The 18,072-nt window shown below is 37.2% G+C and overlaps 1 protein-coding gene across 1 annotated transcript; it reads right to left on the reverse strand.

Annotated features, from left to right (window-relative positions):
• Positions 1–10,356: 10,356 nt before the first annotated feature.
• On the reverse strand, positions 10,357–13,703 carry LOC127649188 (iroquois-class homeodomain protein irx-5-like). Its single transcript, XM_052134178.1, has 3 exons — positions 13,146–13,703; positions 11,779–12,184; positions 10,357–11,342 (listed from the first exon to the last, which is right to left on the reverse strand). Exons 1-3 carry the CDS (start codon positions 13,386–13,388, stop codon positions 10,657–10,659), a joined length of 1,335 nt encoding a protein of 444 aa, XP_051990138.1. The 5' UTR covers positions 13,389–13,703; the 3' UTR covers positions 10,357–10,656.
• Positions 13,704–18,072: the final 4,369 nt, after the last annotated feature.

The following is an 18,072-nucleotide window of genomic DNA, read 5'->3' on the forward strand; positions in this document are numbered from 1 at the left end:
TCATAGAAGAGTGCACTGACCGCACAGAAAAATGACAGTTTTGGGGGTTTGTAGTTATTTATATGATCTGCTTCTGTATTATTTGAACATAAATAAAGCTATTACACATTAAATATAACTGCATTTAAGATGTAACGCCAAGGTATTTCCTTGTTAATGGAGCTCTGGCTCCGTTTATTCAACAAAAAGAATGCTTCTGTATTAACTTATTTTTTATTTTTGCATTCTAATTCCCTCATACTTGGCAATCTACATAAGCTGAAGCTGTTTGGAAGGTTTAGAGTGCATCTAGACTGTGAGATGTGTTATTCTTCCTCTCCTCAGTTAGGCGCGAGCTGCATTGCTGCTCTCATGCATCATCATTACAGTTTAATGTGAACTCATGTTACATTAAATGAGATCAAACAACTATTCGACTATGACATTTTTTATCGCCAATTTTTTATTATATTGATGACTAATCGTTTCAGCCTAGACTAGTGCAAAAGAGCATGGTTTTCTCAGCACAGTTTTCGGCTAGTTTTATCTAAACAAAGCAAGAATTGAAAAGAGTTATGAAACTACTATTCTATGTATCATTTAACTGGAATCATTCCAGTAAGCTACTCTTTAAAGTCACAGACTCAATAATCAAAATAAATAATCAGTATTGAAATTTCACATCCATATTTTTTTATTTTTTTAATATAGAATTGATCACATATAAGAGAGATGCACTCTCATGATAATTTGCTCTGAGTTTACAGCTGAAGAGGCACACTGCATTAAATAATGCTGCTCATATTTTAATCTATGGAAAATTTAAATGGATTGTAAAGAAAAATGCTTGCTTAAAAATATAATATTTAATGCTAAATCTCTTATTAACCACCCTTTTTTAAGATAAATTAAGATGTTCATGTACAATTTATTTGAATTATCTACATATTCTAATTCCCCCAATTGGGTTGTTGTCAGTATGTGAATGAAAGTGAAAGAATGAAGGCCATAACCCTGCTTATTAAATCGTAATGTTTCTTCTTTCTTATTTCCTAGCCTAGTCTCTTTCTCCGTCCCTTTAATTTTTGACAAATTCATTTAATATCCACCACCACTGTGAATGGGGTTATTGTGATCACAGTCATCTGTGTGTCTTTCTCTGCAGTGTTTGTCAAAATAAAACTCCAGACTTGCGAGCAAATTCATGTTTGAAAAGCCATAAGTACTCAGATTTAACATTAAATACTAAAAATCAAGTCGATGTTAATTAGGTTTATAGAGAAGCTCCTTTCTCTCAAAATTAGGACTGGGAGTGTCTTATGATATTCGGTTTCTGAAAGAAATAACAATTATTATAAATTGTAGTAATTATATAAAAACATTAATACTATGTGGCAGGGTGGAGGGCGGGTCATGATTCTACACACCCGGTCCCTTATCGGGCTAATCAAGCCTCCGAGAGGGATAAAGGCCGACTACGGAGGATGGTGGGGGGAGAGAGATCGTTTACGGACATGTCCGTCATGTGTGTGTGTTTGTCTTTTGTTTGAGTTTATCATTAAAATATTATTTATATTGACAAGACGGTTTTCGCCTTCTCCTTTCCATTGAACTGCGTTACATACTAATTATAGTTTATTTCTTCATGTTCTTGCTATTCATAAAAAAATATATATATACAACATGTGTTATGCCTTGTTGATGAGAGAGGCCAACAGAGAAAGGACAGACTGGTTTGTACTGACAAAGTCTACGGTAACTTAGATAACTGCTCCGTACAATTGTGGTGAGAAGAATATCATCTCAGAATGCTATGTGGGTTGGTTGATTTGGCGGCACGAGTGGGACCTACACAATATTAGGCAGGTGGTTTTTAATGTTGTGGCTGGTCGATGTGTATATATATATATATATATATATATATATATATATATATATATATATATATATAAACATTTACTGACTGCACCTCTAATCATTCTCTGGAGATGGAAGGAGAGAGAGAGGAATGAAGAGTTATCAACATCTAAACAGTGTGGGACAGTTTAACACAGGCTCTGATTTGTGCAAGAGGCAATAAAGGGGGAAAGGAACGACAGAGGGATTATTTAACAAATATGCAGAACTGCTTTTGACCCCATAGCAACCACTTGCATATACCCCCCACAGGTCGTTAATCATTGTTGGGATTTAGAATGGCTGCTTGAGTGAATGGCTTAATTGAATAATTCTTGATAGGCCCCTCTGATTTCACAACAGGCGTTTGTTTCTTTGCTGTTCATTTTGATGTTTAATCAGCTAAGTGCTGTCTTTTTTCCTTTTTTTTTTTTTTTTTTAGAGAGATGGCAGAAAAAGAGAGAGTGAGGGTGAAGAGGAGGGAGAGACAGGGAGAAAGAGGGGCTGATATCTGATTACTTCTGTCTTTTCCCACACATTGATCAGAGACTGAAAGTTGAGAGCATGTATCCCTCAAATTAAGGAGTTCACTCCTCTTTCCAGTTTAACCTCCTACTGTCCTTTGTCTTCTTTCTCCTTTGGCGCAGGCTAAGTTCCACACGTACTGACCTGGGGTCAGAAAGGTTAAGGGGATAAAGTCTCATCACACTGCCCATCTTAGAATAACGACTGGTCTGTGCAATGTGTCACCAGAAAAGAAGTATATACTACCATCGTTTGATGATCAGTGGTGCAATAAATTAATTTATCATAATTTTATGCCTCGTCAAACAAGTTGCCAACCCCTCCATGGGAGTAAAAGAAATTAGCTAGTGAAAAAGTGTTCATTTTAGTTGGGGCAAGGTAAGTGCTTTTTGATTGCCTTTCCAACAATGCTTTCCCTGACAAGCTAATAAATCAGATCCATACAAAATCTGAAGTGCTGCTCTAAGGGTGAGCAACAGAATCAACTTCAGCTTGCACACAGACAAAAACGCAGAGTGAGAGGGCTGTGTGGACTTGCATTGAAATAATTGCTGCTTGCAAACATACGCTTATGGTTCTTTTGCTTTATTTTTGAATAGCAAGTCAAAAGCAGGTTCTCAGCATTATATGTGAAACAAATGGTTTAACAGGAATTGTACCTCAAGAGGACCAGTTTTATCTGTGACTGTCAATTGCTACTGCTCACCTGAATGGTAATCGGACTGAAATGAGCTGGTGTTGAAATCTCTCCTGTGTTCTGTAGCAAAATGTGTAACTGTGGCCTCTTTGCTCTGTGTTTGGCAGGCAGGTGAAATCATGGCATGCTACACCTATCTTGCCCAGAAAGCTCAAGCATTCTCAGTAAGCGATTTATTTCTTAGACTGGAATGGCGCCTTCTTTGAAAATGAGGTCAATCGATTATTTGTGCCTGGGTTGAGGCTTGCCCCTATGCTGCAGTGTAACAGGTATTAATGTGTTTGGCAGGGTCCTGTCTGGGGGGTTTGTGCAGATGAGCCCCAGCACAGGGGGTTGAAAAGAGGCCACAGTTGGCATTTGGCATTTTATCAGTTGAAAATGCCTCACTGATGAGATTACCTATTCTGTTTGGCTGTAAAGCACACTGCTAATCAGAGAGCCAGCAAACACTTTGGAAGGTGCTTAGCAAAGTGTATCAAAACAGGAAGATTCAAATCAGTAGTTGTCAGTAAGAAAAAAGCCTGTGACATATAAAGAGCTAGTGGACCGATAGAAGAACAAGATCTAAAATGTAGAAAATAATTTCATGGAAATGTGTTACTCATTTCTTGAGCTGTGTTGTGAATAGCAATTTGAAATACCTATATGTGGGCTTGCCAGAGGAATTTTTATACAGTTCTTGTTTTTGTGGCCTGACATTTGTTAATTGGTTGTACATCATCAGCCAGTGTCTTTCTCTTAATTGGCATGTGTGGGAGTTCAGCACCCTGTGAAATGCCTGAAAGAAAAACCTCAAAAGGCACAACTTTTTCCTCATTTAGTTTGTGTATGTGTAGGTCCATGCACAGTGTTTTGACTGAGTAAAGTATGTCTCAACTCCTTCTCATTAATGTTCCCTAAACACACATAAACAAACAGACGCTCACACACACTACTGTCTTCGCACAGCTCAAAATATCCCCAGTAAAGCAGCAGCCGTTTATCTGTATCTGGGGAACTGATCCAATTACAGAGTTCACATTTGCATCCATCAGCCTGAGAAGGGGAAAAAATATCTGTAAAAAGAAAACTGTTCGGTTTTCCCCAAATAAATAAATAAATAAATGAATAATCATGCAATGTCTCCTAAACCACACACGCTTCTCCTGCTTAACTTCCATCATCAGTCTTGGATTTCTTCCCCAGGTGGACTGCGGATAATGGCCGCTATTCCTGCTATCTCACAGAGCAGCGCATCAGAGCGGCCATTAGGCTAAATATCATTGTCATAATGTGGAACAGATGTCTAGAAGAAAGGGATCATTTAAAAAGGCCAAATGTAAATAAACAGGCAGCTTGCAGACCTCCCTTCATCCTCTCTTTCCTCCAACCCTCTTCCGTTTTCGTAGACCCTGTGAAGTGTCCAAAAGAAAACAGTTCATCAATCTTAATCTAAACCATTAAGAATTTAATAATACTAGCTGCTTATCTAGGGAAAGTAGTGGGACTTGAGCCTAATTTGTTGAAAACTCTACCTGTTTTATTTTCTTGCAGTGAAAAAAGTAAAAGATAAAGACAAAAATGTATTTGTATATATTAATTTTAGACAGTGAGCACATTGTTAGATATGCTCTTGTTTTTGTGATACTCATTGCAATTTATGAAATATAAATGTATTAATCATAATAGTAAGCAATAAAAAAATTATAATAAACAAACTGTCAAAATTTGTCAATGCTGGACAGGATAAAGAAAGGCACCAACCCCAAACTTTGATCTAAAGTTAAAGATCATAAATTAGAGACCAGTTTGTGTCTTGAACTTGACCTAATGCAGTTTACACTCAAATTTAGTTTACAGCAAAAAAATAAAAATAAAAAAAATATTATAATAATAACAAGTGTGTGTGTGTGTGTGTGTGTGTGTGTGTGTGTGTGTGTGTGTGTGTGTGTGTGTGTGTGTGTGTGTGTGTGTGTGTGTGTGTGTGTGTGTGGGCAGGTTTAAGTGGTTTACCAGGACTTATTTTTAGGTTACAAACTGGTAATTACAAGGGTCTTATGCTATAAATGTGCTTTATGAGGACATTTCTATTGTCCCTTAATTAAAATAACTTGAAAAACATATTAAACAATGTTTTATTGAAAATTTAAAAAATGCAGAAAATGTTTTGTGAGGGTTAGGTTTAGGGGATAGAATCTATAGTTTGTACAGTATAAAAATCATTATGTCAATGGAGAGTCATCATAAGGATAGCTGCACCAACGCATGTGTGTGTGTGTGTGTGTGTGTGTGTGTGTGTGTGTGTGTGTGTGTGTGTGTGTGTGTGTGTGTGTGTGTGTGTGTTTGAGAGAGAGGGATTATTGTATTTGTTAAGACGTATTATTAAAAATGTGTTTTTATGTTAACATGTTTAAGGAAATAAATCCTTAATATGAGCAAGCATGGTCATATTAGTTAATTTAAATATTGCAGGTATAGCACAAAAAAATAGTCTTTTTTAAGCTATTATGATGTGACTTCTGTGGTTTCGTTTTCTCACCTAATAAATTATTTTATTTGTTTCTGACTCTGAAATAAATATATCCCAAATTAGAGATTTGTGGTTTATTCCATTATTTCCATCATGTGGAAAACTGTAAAAAAAAAAAAAAAGAAAAAAAAAGAAAAAGCAGTACAGACTTATTCTGTCAAAAAACGCTCTCAGGTCATTATTCTTCCTTACCGGTTTCCCTCTTTAGTAAAAACATTTATTTATGTATGGAGGTTTCACTTAAAACATCAGAAAGCTGAAAATGACACGTGTAATCGCTCCCCAGGGAACAGCACGCGGGCAATGAAAAAACAGTGGGTGAAGTTTCAGGCTAAAGTGAGGGTAAATAGCAGTAAATCACACCCTGTCACTTCATCTGGGTCGATTTACAATGTGCGTCTGCCTATCTAAAACGTTCCTTTAACGCGAACGATTTATAACGTCGAATGGGCCGTGACTTTGCGAAATGCAGCTTTTCGCCTCCCCCCGACGAGCCTTCACAGCCCGCAAAATGATATACGTCAGAGCAGCTCTGACAGGAGCGCGGTTTTGGGGGAGAAAATTGGCTAATTTGTGAATATTTCGCCCCGTGGCCGCGTCACACTCTTCGCCCTCGCAGCACCACAGGAGAGAATAAGAGAGAAACAGCTGGTGTGAATTTTAAGCACCCATAATTAATTAAGAGGTTCCTCAGTGGGATTGGATGATTAAATAAAAGGGAGGAGGTAGCCTATTCCCAGCATGCTGTAGTAAAGAGGCCACGTCACTTGTTTCTTTATTGAAAGTTTGGGGGTGAGGATGATGTTTGGAGAAGAATTATTCGCTCGCAAATAAATGTCACGATTTTTCTTTCCTTTCTTTTTGTTTTCTCTCACAACGCTGTTTTTCTCCTGATTGAACACCCCTCAAGCAGTTCTCTCTTATCCCTTTTTTTCTCTCTAAACTAACAAGCGAGGAAAATCAACCGACATATTGTTCACTTCAAGGAGAGAGAGATGGAGAAAAAAAGAAAAAAAACAAGACCAATCTGAATTTGGCCGCACTTGTTCGGCTGCCTCGCACAGATGTCCCAGCGTATTGTATAAGCAGGTCAAATAAAAGGGTGTCCTTTTACACATTCGAGCTGAATTTGATTCGGCTCAGCTGGAGTCGCGTCAGTGTGGAGAGATCAAGTAGTCACTGGCTGTTATCAGGTGGACTGTTGATATTACGCCGAAATTCATTTTGGAACGTTTGGTCCGGTGCATTTAACGCTGATTTAGCCATTCTTTTTATCAACGAGCTTTGATTACGCCAAAGACCTATACCTGTATTCCTGAGGGACCCATTCTCGCGCTGCTCGATTTCTTGGCAGGTGTAATTTAAGCGCGTGACCATTTAAGATCAGTCAAATTTTCGAATTCGATAACCGTTTCCTCTTTTAAAATTAGAGATAGGATATCGCTACAATGCAACCGAACCACAAAACAAGTTCTTATTTATATAGCTTGCTAATTATAAGCATGCATTTGTATGTGCAATATATTAGCAATTTTCAAATGCATTGTAGGCTATGGATGTTTTGTGTAGATGGAATTGTATAGGATTCGCATAATTTTGCTGAGAATGCGGGAAAAATGATTTGGTTAAATTTGTAGTATTAGGCTACTATCATTGCGTGCAATGCTGTGCATACATCTATAAAAAAAGAGTCGGGACTGAAATCGTATCACATATTTTATTACTTGTGTGAACATAACGGGGTACTCTGGTAAAATGATATTCTAAATGCTGTGAAATACAACAATTGACATTGGGTCTTTTATTTTTAGAAGAAGAGCTTACATAAAAATATATTTTGCCCAATCCATGTAAACGTCACCAAGTTTGTCAGTTTGTATTTCTGCCCGATTTTCACTTTCATTTACACTGCTTATGTTGCATCAAGTTTCTGTCCTACTGCGTGAAAAAGCTGATGGCGCTTTTCTAATGAAGGCAAATAGTTTGTTAGCAAAGGGCCTGTCTAGACTGGCAAGACTCTCCAATATAATATTTTTTTTAAATCGGTAATTTCGTTAAGGAATTTTGTTCGTCATTTTTCTCTTGTTATGTAATAATAATAATAATAATAATAATAATAAATTAATCTAATACAAATTTATAATGTATGAAATTGTTTGAGATTTTACACCACAGTTCTCCCTAATGTAGCCTATTTAACGAAAATTTATGATTTTGACTCTCATTGCAGAATACCACATTTAAGTTCTGAAATTGTGTTTCATACGTCTTTGTCTATATGTTAGATTATCTCTCTCTCTCTCTATCTCTCTCTCTCTACACGTGGGAACTGTCTTGTTCTATCACTTGACATGCACACTGTGACTGTGAATCTCTTTCTAACATTGAGCTAAAGATCCTTTTAACTGGAAGAAAAAAGAGAGACGCGGGAAAGAAAGTTGAACAAAGTCGTGTGGAATTCGCTCACCGCGATATTCATTCTAAAAAATATGCGGACAGGGACTGGTTTGGCCGACCTGATTTCAGAGGGTTAATATAATATAATATAATATTATATATATACATATATATATATATATATATATATATATATATATATATATATATATATATATATATCCAAGGGTTAAGTAGCTAATTAATTTATTTATTTTTGCATTAAAAGGGCACTCGAAGAAAATAAATTGTGTGATGGATTTCATGCGACTTTTACAGAATACATTAGGCATCTTCAATGTGTTTCATAGGCTCTCTCTATTGTGCCTATATGTATTTAAATCAGCTTTTACACTTTTTTCGTTTATCCGTTTAAATATCCAGTTGATTTCCCTCGTGCGTAAAATGAGATCGCAAATAATTATAGATATTTTTATAGGCAAGGCAAGTCAGTTTTGGAAGAGAGGATATTTTCTAAAAAAAAAAAAAAAAATGAAAATTCAGGCGATTTAATGTTTTATTACAGCTAGGAATTCAGGCGAACAATAAATGTAGCAATCTCTCCTCAAGAATATAAATCCCCCTTTTTAAACTTTTAAAAGGGGTTTATGCACAAATGGGCCATTGCAACGAATGCATCAACTCCTAGAGGGATCAGCAAAAAAAAAAAAAAAAAAAAAACATAATTATGCTATTTAGCCTGCTGATGTGTTGCAGAGGCAGCTCCATCCCACTCCGAGAGATTAAATATAGCCACCCCCCTTACCCGCTATAGTCCTACTGCCGGGGAAGGACATTAGAGCCGGGGGAATTAAATGAAACCCAGGGGACTTTTCAACTGGAGTGCGCAAAGTAAACTATAGAGATTAATGACACGACCTCGCTCTGACTGATTTAAACAGCTCCCATTCCTCTCTTCTGTTGTTGTTGTTATTATTATTAGTATTACTTTGCTTATTATTATTATACAGTTTATTATTACGGAAAATGTAGTCTATACTCCTTGGCTTGTCTACGACAGCATGACGTGAGATGCTAAAAATGTGTTGACAAAGTCAGTGTTGAAAAGATGCATTGGAGAATATGTAAATAGTTATTTATCCATCCCATCTTGTTTATGCCAAAATTCGAGCTTGAATGACAATCAATACATTTTCATAATAAAAATATATTTTTTTTATCTTTTAAAGATTTGTAATTACGGACAAATAAATAGTTTAATAAACATAATAATAATATTAATAATAATAATAATTATTATTATTAATCCATCTCGATAGAGTAGGTATAAATATGATTAATTTTTTTATGTGCTCACAATTATTGATATTTTTTAATCCTGATGTATTAAAAATGCTTTACATGCTCATAACTTTTGTGTGGTATTTAAATGTTAAAAGCACAAACATATTTAAAAACTCAATGTCTTAAAATAAGCATGTTTTGTTTTTCTCTCTCTCATTCTTAATCAATTACCCAATCTTACAACAATTTACCAGCACCATCTGAAGTAGTTCACTGTCTCTAAAAGAGTCAGGGCCTGAAATTAAGAGCAAGTGTGACACCTACCTGCGGGTGAGGGTAGAGGTGCAGGACAGGACTAAGTGACAGGCAACACCAGGGGGACATTTGCTTGTCACGGCACCTTGGCTACACTCTTGAAAACCATCAGTGTCTATAATCCAAAACGCTATTAAGCCTGTCATACCATTTAATGATATAACAGAGCAGTATGCTCTCAGGCCCACTCTGCATCGCCGCTTGCTCTAACCACTTTGCCACGCCTAGGCAATAGTAATGAGGTCTAAATTTAGCATAAAATCGAACTCATATTGGAGTTCGCCACCTGATTGCTTTGCATATAACACGACGCGGTTGGAATGTAATTGGGTTAAATGACTGCTCGACACTTTTACCGGTGTTGTCATATCAATATTCACACGTTGAACTATCTCTCTGTTTGCAAATGAGAGATGAGTATTGTATAGTGGGAGAAAGCTGTATGAAAACGTTAGCAGCATCGAACCGATCAGTTGCATATGTACCCTTTTCCAAACCGCCCGAGTTTCAGTTTTGGCCGCTCCTGCTTGTTTTGAGAGAGAAGCTAAATATAAATATAGGCCTATATATATATATATATATATATATATATATATATATATATATATATAAACCGATTGAACAACAATTCCCCGGTCAAGATGTCATCTAAGTGGCCTAAATAATAATGTCAAAAGTTTTTTCTTTCTTTATGTTTGTGCAGCTTTCATTCACATCCATGCAAAGTCCAAAATCAATCACTGCACACATTCCCTTTTCCATAATTTACTTCAAAGATAGTGTATTGTCCATTTTAAATACAAAATGCTACATTAAATATACATATTAGTCTTTAATACAAATAGACTCAGGCGGCTGCAGCGTTTAAGACAATTCTTAGAAGTTACATCCTCTTGATTAACCATTCAGAAACTAAGAGGATAAGCATTTACTCAGAAAATAATTGTCCTCTGGTTTTGTAATCAGAATAATCATTTGCGTCTTCTTTTGCTTCTTCTTTCAAGCAACCAAAATTTATAAATACATGTCCGTGTGATTGGCGCCGGATCCGGTATTAAATGTTTGACATACCTTTCTTTAGCTCATAAGGTGAGTCTTTACAAAGATCTACCTGCGTTTGGCTTCTTACTCTGCTCTCTCGGACCAGAGCCTCGGCTCTGTTTAAAACAGTCTGGCTTAATCCATTGAAATGTGTTGTGGAGCTGGTGTTGGTGCCGTGGCTGCTGTGGAGATGTCCGAAAGTACTATAGTTCGTGTAGCCCGGGTAAAAAGGCGATGTGTAGTAAATAGGCCGAGAGAGGACAGTGTTATTAGGGAGAGGGCATTGAGTGGAGGACCGGGTCGGCGAGGCAGGTCTGGCTGTGACTGTGTTTTGACCCAGCCCCACGGCCTGTGGAGCCTCACTGCTTCCCTTGCACCTGTCCGAAGACGTGGCGATCTCGGCCAAAGACCAGAGTTTGGGTTTGGGCGCCGAAGGGGGAGAATGAATAACAGACGTTACGTTGCTGTGCCCTGTGCTCCCGGCACGACCAGGTTCTGAGGGCCTCTCTTGCGTAATGAGATCATTCCCTCTCTGTTGGACGGAGGGAGAGGACGTGGTGGGTTTTGCCTGCTCGGCGAGCAAATCCGTCCGCTCCTCTGTGTCTTTTAATTCCGAGTCTGATAAAAGTGGATCAACATCTTCAGCCTCGTCTTTAAACCTGTCGCACGGTATTTCCCCTGGGTTGATGAGTTTATGGTCTAAAGGAAAAAAAAAATAAATAGATTTGATTAAGCACAAATGGTTCACAACACATTTCAAATTTTGACAAATATTGCTAATACCCGCATATTATTTATTTTTACCCCTTGTTTTTACATTTTCACAAATTCATTCACTTATATAACATATTCTAATACATAATAATAATAATATGGTGGTTATTATCATAGCCATGAATGAGATTCCGTGCACCAGCTGTGTCCTTATTATGCAGCTCGAGATAAATGAAGTGCAAAACGCCATACGTCACCAGCAATATCTCAGACCATAAGAAGTCAAATTAGAGGAGTTCAAGGTGATTATTATAGCAATTCTCCCATTATAAATAATATACCACCATTAACCAGCAATCAATTTTGTGGCTGCAGTGGAAAAGACTGCGATGAAAAATTTATGATTTTTTTTTTCACAGACCTGCCTCTGTGTCTGTGGAGTCTCCCTTGTCTGTAGGCTTGTTTGGCTCGTCGTCGTCGTTTTTCTCTAGATCAATGTTTTCGTCCTCCTCCTCGTCCTCGCTCCTGTTCCGTGGCGTCCAGGTCATCTTGTTCTCCTTCTTTAGCCTCCTCCTGGCGTTGGCGAACCAGGTGGACACTTGCGTCAGGGTCATTTTTGTGATGATGGCCAGCATGATCTTCTCGCCTTTGGTAGGGTACGGATTTTTCCGGTGCTCGTTAAGCCAGGCTTTCAGAGTGGCAGTGGCGTCCCGGGTAGCATTCTTGCGGTAAGCTGGGTCTCCATATGGGTATGAGCCCAAGGGAGCAGCGTAAGGATGATACCCTATAGATCCGGCCATGCCTGTCGTGTGGTCATACGGCGAGCTCTGTAAGGAGCCAAACCAATAGTTTTATTAGCCTTTTTTTATTTACTTTTTTATTTAACCAAATAGCACTTGCGCACAATACATTATAGCAAAGTTAACGATCACTGAGCAAACACAGAAACACTCCATAAACAAACACACTCTTACACACGCACACATGCAAAGACCAAATTGGGTCATCTGAGTTGGAGCTGGCCTACTCACACAATTCACATTTAAATAGCCAGTGAACAGTGTTCCTTTACATAGCTTATTTGACTAAAAACACGGTTTAGACAAATTGGACGCCACTGATTGTTTATGCATGAATATGATATAATTTTGCAGCCCTCAAGGCTGGGGAAAATCCATTTAGCCACAAATGACAACAAAAATAATAATTGCTAAATATATTTGAGATTAAGTGAATAAGAGTAAGTATGCGTGTTTATAGTGTTTCGTTTTGCCTTACTGAAATTCGTTTTGTTAGAGACACAATTGCTTCATTTAGAAACAACAATCGAAATAGCTAAATCTATTTGTTGTAATGTCTGTTTGAGCATATTTTCTTATTTTTTTTTTAATTTAGAAATGTAACATTATATATATATATATATATATATATATATATATATATATATATATATATATATATATATATATATATATATATATATACTTAATTATACTTTTAAACTATATATATATATATATATATATATATATATATATATATATATATATATATATATATATATATATAATTTAAAAGTGTTATCAAACCCAATCCTACAGCCCCTGCATATTTGGTTATTAAATACCGAAGATAGGCTATTGCGCTGCAATAACAAACGCATAGTATGCATCATGCTTGGAACACGTAGTAGGCTATAATATGTAAAACAACTGCAAATGTAATAAAATCCAGTCAACTTTTTTCAAAATAGAAAAAATAAATAGGCACTTCAAACAGCGCACTCACCACATAAGAAGTGAAAGTGGCGGCGGCGGCTGCATCAGCGCTGTACGGGAGGTGGGAATTGTAGCCTGGTGAGGCGCTGGTGAACGCTGTAGATCCGGCATAGGGAGCGAAAGCAGAGCCAGAGGAGGATCTCCCTAGTTCCTCAGTCCGGGGTCCCGATATCACGCTTGTACTGTAGGCAGGACACGAATAAAGTGCCAAAGAGGCGGATGGCTGATACAAGTAGCCCTGAGGGTACGCCATGGTGAAGATCCAAATATAAGCTTCTCACTTGTGTTCTTTTCCCTCAAACTCTCACGCGCTCTCCGCGCTTGCTCATAGAGTTGCGAATAAACAGACCCTCGTCCCGTCCTCCTCGCGATGACAGCAGTGATGGAAATGACAGAGAACGACAAATGCATAGACTTCACACTCGTTAATCAGTCGCTGTCAGACTACAACCAGGTTGTTTTTACTCGCACGCGGATTTTCGAGCCACTCTGCGCGCACTGTGACTCTCATGCCGAGCGCGCGGGAAGTTTTTTGCTCTCAGATGAGGCTTTGCTTCGGAGAGTGTCCTGCCAGGATGCTAAGTTGGAAATTGAGGATTATGACGCCTACTTTGAGTCTCTCGCTCCTCCTCTTGGGGTGTAGTCATGGTAGGAAAGGCAAGCCGGAGCTGGGTTACAACAGCCCAGCATGAATAGTCTCTCTCTCTCTCTCTCTCTCTCTCTCTCTCTCTCTCTCTCGCTCTCTCTCTCTCTCTCTCTCTCTCTATTATTTTCGCTCTTTCTCTGTACGTTAGTACCCTGGCACTCACTAATAATCCCCCTGCTATCCCCCTATTTTTGTCTATAACAAGCCTCATTGTCTTAGACTGAGCAGCTACAGTCTAAGAGCCCTGGATGGCGGTCTCATGCGAGCCAGTACATCAACTTCAACTTTTCTCATTTTCTAAATACACGAAGCCTTCATTTTCGCACATGATTAATAACAAATGGACTGTTATCTGCCTGGGACAACTTGCCAAATACGAGAGGAGACGCTTCAAGTACTGTTTGCAGTTCTTTATCTTCCTTGGTTTTGTATGTTCTCCGCGCTCATTTTGACCATGTACAGATATATATATATATATATATATATATATATATATATATATATATATATATATATATATATATATATATAGCCTACTTTGCAAGAATATGCGACAGAAGGTGATCCAAGCTGACACACGGACAAGCGTTTGCAAATGATCGTGGATAAGTTCAAACTTTAGCCTACATATTCTTGCCTCATATTATAAATAGATCACTGAAAAATATTAATATAATGCAATTGCTTTCGCATAACACTTTTTTATCTTACTAAAAGAGAGACGGTTGTGTGACTGCATACGCTTAGATCAATTCTCAGCGGTAAGAAATTGAAGAAGGAACTTTTGACAGGTGTTAACTGATTTGTCTGCTGGACAGTTTTCGCTTTAGATCCCGGAACAAACCAGATCTTCTTCTCCTTTACACCAAAGCCCCAAGAGCAGGCAGATTAAGACCATATGAACCACGGCAAATCCGACACAACCAGGGGGCTCTAAGCCCCTTTCATTCAAACAGATATATTTCTCTGCGGCGGAAAATTTCCCAATGTATTTTTATTATGTTTGCTCGCAGTATTGCGTGTGTCTAATGACAACTATTTTAACAATGGAGATTAGATGTTATACTTATATAAGAGTATATATAGGATACATTTAGGATAAAACTGCTCATTTAACACTCTTTCAGTTTTTAATTTTCTGTCAAAATAGCCATAGGCTAATAACAAATATATAAATAGCCTATATATTACGTTTTTAAGTTTAATAAAAAAAAAAAAAAGTATTTTCATAATTTAAGCAAGTGTAAGCAGTATCGCACAACATAAAACACATAATCTAAAACGGTTGTAGTGTGGGGAAAAACATTATAGGCTACATTATGCGAATTTGAATATGTTGTTGTTTGTTTGTTTTTTGCCAATTTAAAAAAAGATGAATATAAAACGTAAGTGCATATCCGGTGTAATGCATTCTTTAAATAGGAACATGAACAAGCAAAAAACATAAATTGTGTCCAAGCAACTTTATCCATGAGCCATAGAGCTGATGGTGCCTCACTTGAGCCGAAAGGGATCGCTGTAGGCGCTGCTTCGGAGTTGTGTGCGTGATCACGTGTTACTGAACTCCAAGAGCCTCTCAAGAGTGAAGAATGATGACGCTCAAACTCAGTGGACCAATGCTAAGTTCAAAGCAATACAAACGGCAGACATATGAAGAAATTGCCAAAATTTCGACAGTGATAATGAAGACTTTTTTTTATTACATTTGTCCCACTCCCACGACGTGAGAATGACAATACTGATCGAGACAGTACGGATCATTAAAAAAAAAAAAAAATTAATGAACAAATACACATTTTCATACGCGTTTTGATTGTCACTTTACATTTCCAATCAAATGCCGTATACTCTTGGAGCAGTGAGATCCAATTCAACCTGTTCTGGACCTGTATTAAGAGTTGGCCATGAATCATCCACGGAGAACTAACCCCATAAAGTGACCCTCTGGCTATTTATCTTTAGCCTACACTATTTGCTGAAGTACAGTGGAAGTGGCCAATCCTCGGTCACCTTTAAATAGCAAATCGGTTTCCAGGGATACCCGGAGGTAGCATTTGAATGACGTCAATATTCATTGATAGAGTATTATCGGCAGTAATGAGTTCCTCTTCACCAATAGGATTCGATAAGAAGTCAGTTTAGCGATAGTGGAGGGATGAATGAAAGAACGCGTGGAAAGAGAAATGCAGCAGGGAGTCACACTCTACACATGCTGGAAGAAAGGTAGGAAACTGCGCTATTTAATTTACACGACATTATCTATTATTCATATCCTTATCAAAGTGGACGAATAAGCATAGAACAGCGCTTATGGGCACTATGTTTTAGCAAAGTTAGTCGGATTAAAGTATTTGCCTTATACTTTCTCCAAATGCTTAAATGAACTCCCAGACCGGACGGCAAGGGGAGGTGTAGGCTTATTTTAGGATTTGTGCTCAAAGTGATATAGGTTATTAAATGAGCTGTTTGCGCATATAATCCTAAAACGGATACAGACTTGCTTAATGATGGACGGTTATGTTTCCAATTATGATTGTGTTTAAAATGACGAGACGTCCAGCAATTGTGTGTATTGATGGACAATAATGAAATATGCCAAACGAACTAGGCTAAATCAGGGCCAACAAAAAGAGGTAGGGTTGGCGTTTCAAGTACTAGTGCTTTTCCACCAAAATGCCTCGGGGAAACGACGTAATTTAATTTGGATTTAGAAACTATTATTAGAAAGCATTATCTATTGTAGCAGACTAATTGCTTCTAGCGTTCACGCGCAGAATGGTCTGGTTAAACAAAGTTAGTTAACATGATGTGCATGACAGGTTTTCTCGAGACACACGGTTAGGCGTGTCCCTTCCGACAGCATGTGGACAGCCGGTAACGTGCACCTCTCTCTGTGTTCCCTTCAAACGGATTTTAGCCACTTCAAATCTGCCATAAACCGATTAGTTGACGCCAAATATTCTTTGATGTATTAGCTAAGGGGGCTTGCCACTTGGAAGCCAATTGAAATTCTAAACAGTCCGCCGCTGCTAATGCTTTGGGGAGATCCATAGCGAATAATGGATGTGATTTATTTTTGACCTTGCCATTTTTATCAAATGATTAAACACATGTGCACAAGAAGGCCCTATCCCCAAAACAACAAAGCAGCACAATGCAATTATTCAATTTAACACAACAATTAATAATAATAATAATAATAATAATAATAATAATAATGAACCCCCCCAAAATTATAATTTATATTTAGATACAATTTGTTATTATTAGAGGTAATAGAGTAACAGTACAAAAAGAAAAATCAAATATACATTTATAATTAGTGTACATTTTAGAGGAAATCCATTGTATTCATCAGCTTTTTGTGCACATCTATTACATTTCAGATATTTCATAAATAATTGAATGTGTGTGTGTTGTGTGTGTGCCTGCGTGCGTGCGTGTGTTAGGGATATATATATATATATATATATATATAGTATATGAACAATATACCGCATAATCTATATATGTAAACAACCTAATCCCTAATTATGTACAGTGTGTAATATAATGAGTGCAAACAATATGTAAAGAAAGTGAACTCTAGTTAGACCACTGTTTTAATTTTTTTTTTTAAATACTGTGATATGCTGTGAGAATACTGTGAAAACAAATGTTAGTAAAGTGGACAACAATATTTTTTTTCTTTTTTATTGTCATCTGTTTAGATTATACTGTGCATTTAATATATTTATTGTTTCACTTAATTAAATAAATAATCTAGTGATAAAAAAAAATAATCTTAACTTTGTTTGTATAATATTATAGTATAAGTGAGTATAATCATTTTAATGTGTTAATAGTATTGTTTATGGAATTACATGTATATGTTCAATCATAACATTGCTGCTTGTAATGTTCATAATAGACATGAACACAATATCTGTGTAGGGCACTCAATCAAAAGGGGCAATGATCATCCCTTAAAAGTGCAATCTAAATCTGTCAGTGTTCTGTATGTTTATAGAGGTCCTCTTATTGAAATAACCTAAATTGTTGATGCAGGAGCTCATCTATTTTAAACATGATTACTCTGGTTTTCTTTTCTGACCCCTGAGGCAGGTGCAAAAACAGCATGAGGGAGTTCCAGCAGATTTAATCGACTTGCTGATTCTCATCATGATAGCCTTTATCACCCCAGTCAAATTTAAAGTGTTCATATACTAGGAAGAGATAGACTTGGTCTCTGGGTCCCCCAACTGAGGCTCTATATTCCCAGTAGTCTTCCTCAGAGCCCTCTGGTGACTGA

Source organism: Xyrauchen texanus, chromosome 1 (assembly GCF_025860055.1).
Source record: "Xyrauchen texanus isolate HMW12.3.18 chromosome 1, RBS_HiC_50CHRs, whole genome shotgun sequence".
Taxonomy (NCBI): domain Eukaryota; kingdom Metazoa; phylum Chordata; class Actinopteri; order Cypriniformes; family Catostomidae; genus Xyrauchen; species Xyrauchen texanus.

Excerpts from the sequence above, each read along its gene's own strand:
- LOC127649188 (XM_052134178.1), bottom strand. The coding sequence starts at position 13,388 with ATGGCGTACCCTCAGGGCTACTTGTATCAGCCATCCGCCTCTTTGGCA. Across the intron at positions 12,185-13,145 it reads CCACTTTCACTTCTTATGTG|AGCTCGCCGTATGACCACAC; the intron begins GTGAGTGCGCTG and ends GGCTCCTTACAG. Across the intron at positions 11,343-11,778 it reads CTCCACAGACACAGAGGCAG|ACCATAAACTCATCAACCCA; the intron begins GTCTGTGAAAAA and ends TTTTTCCTTTAG.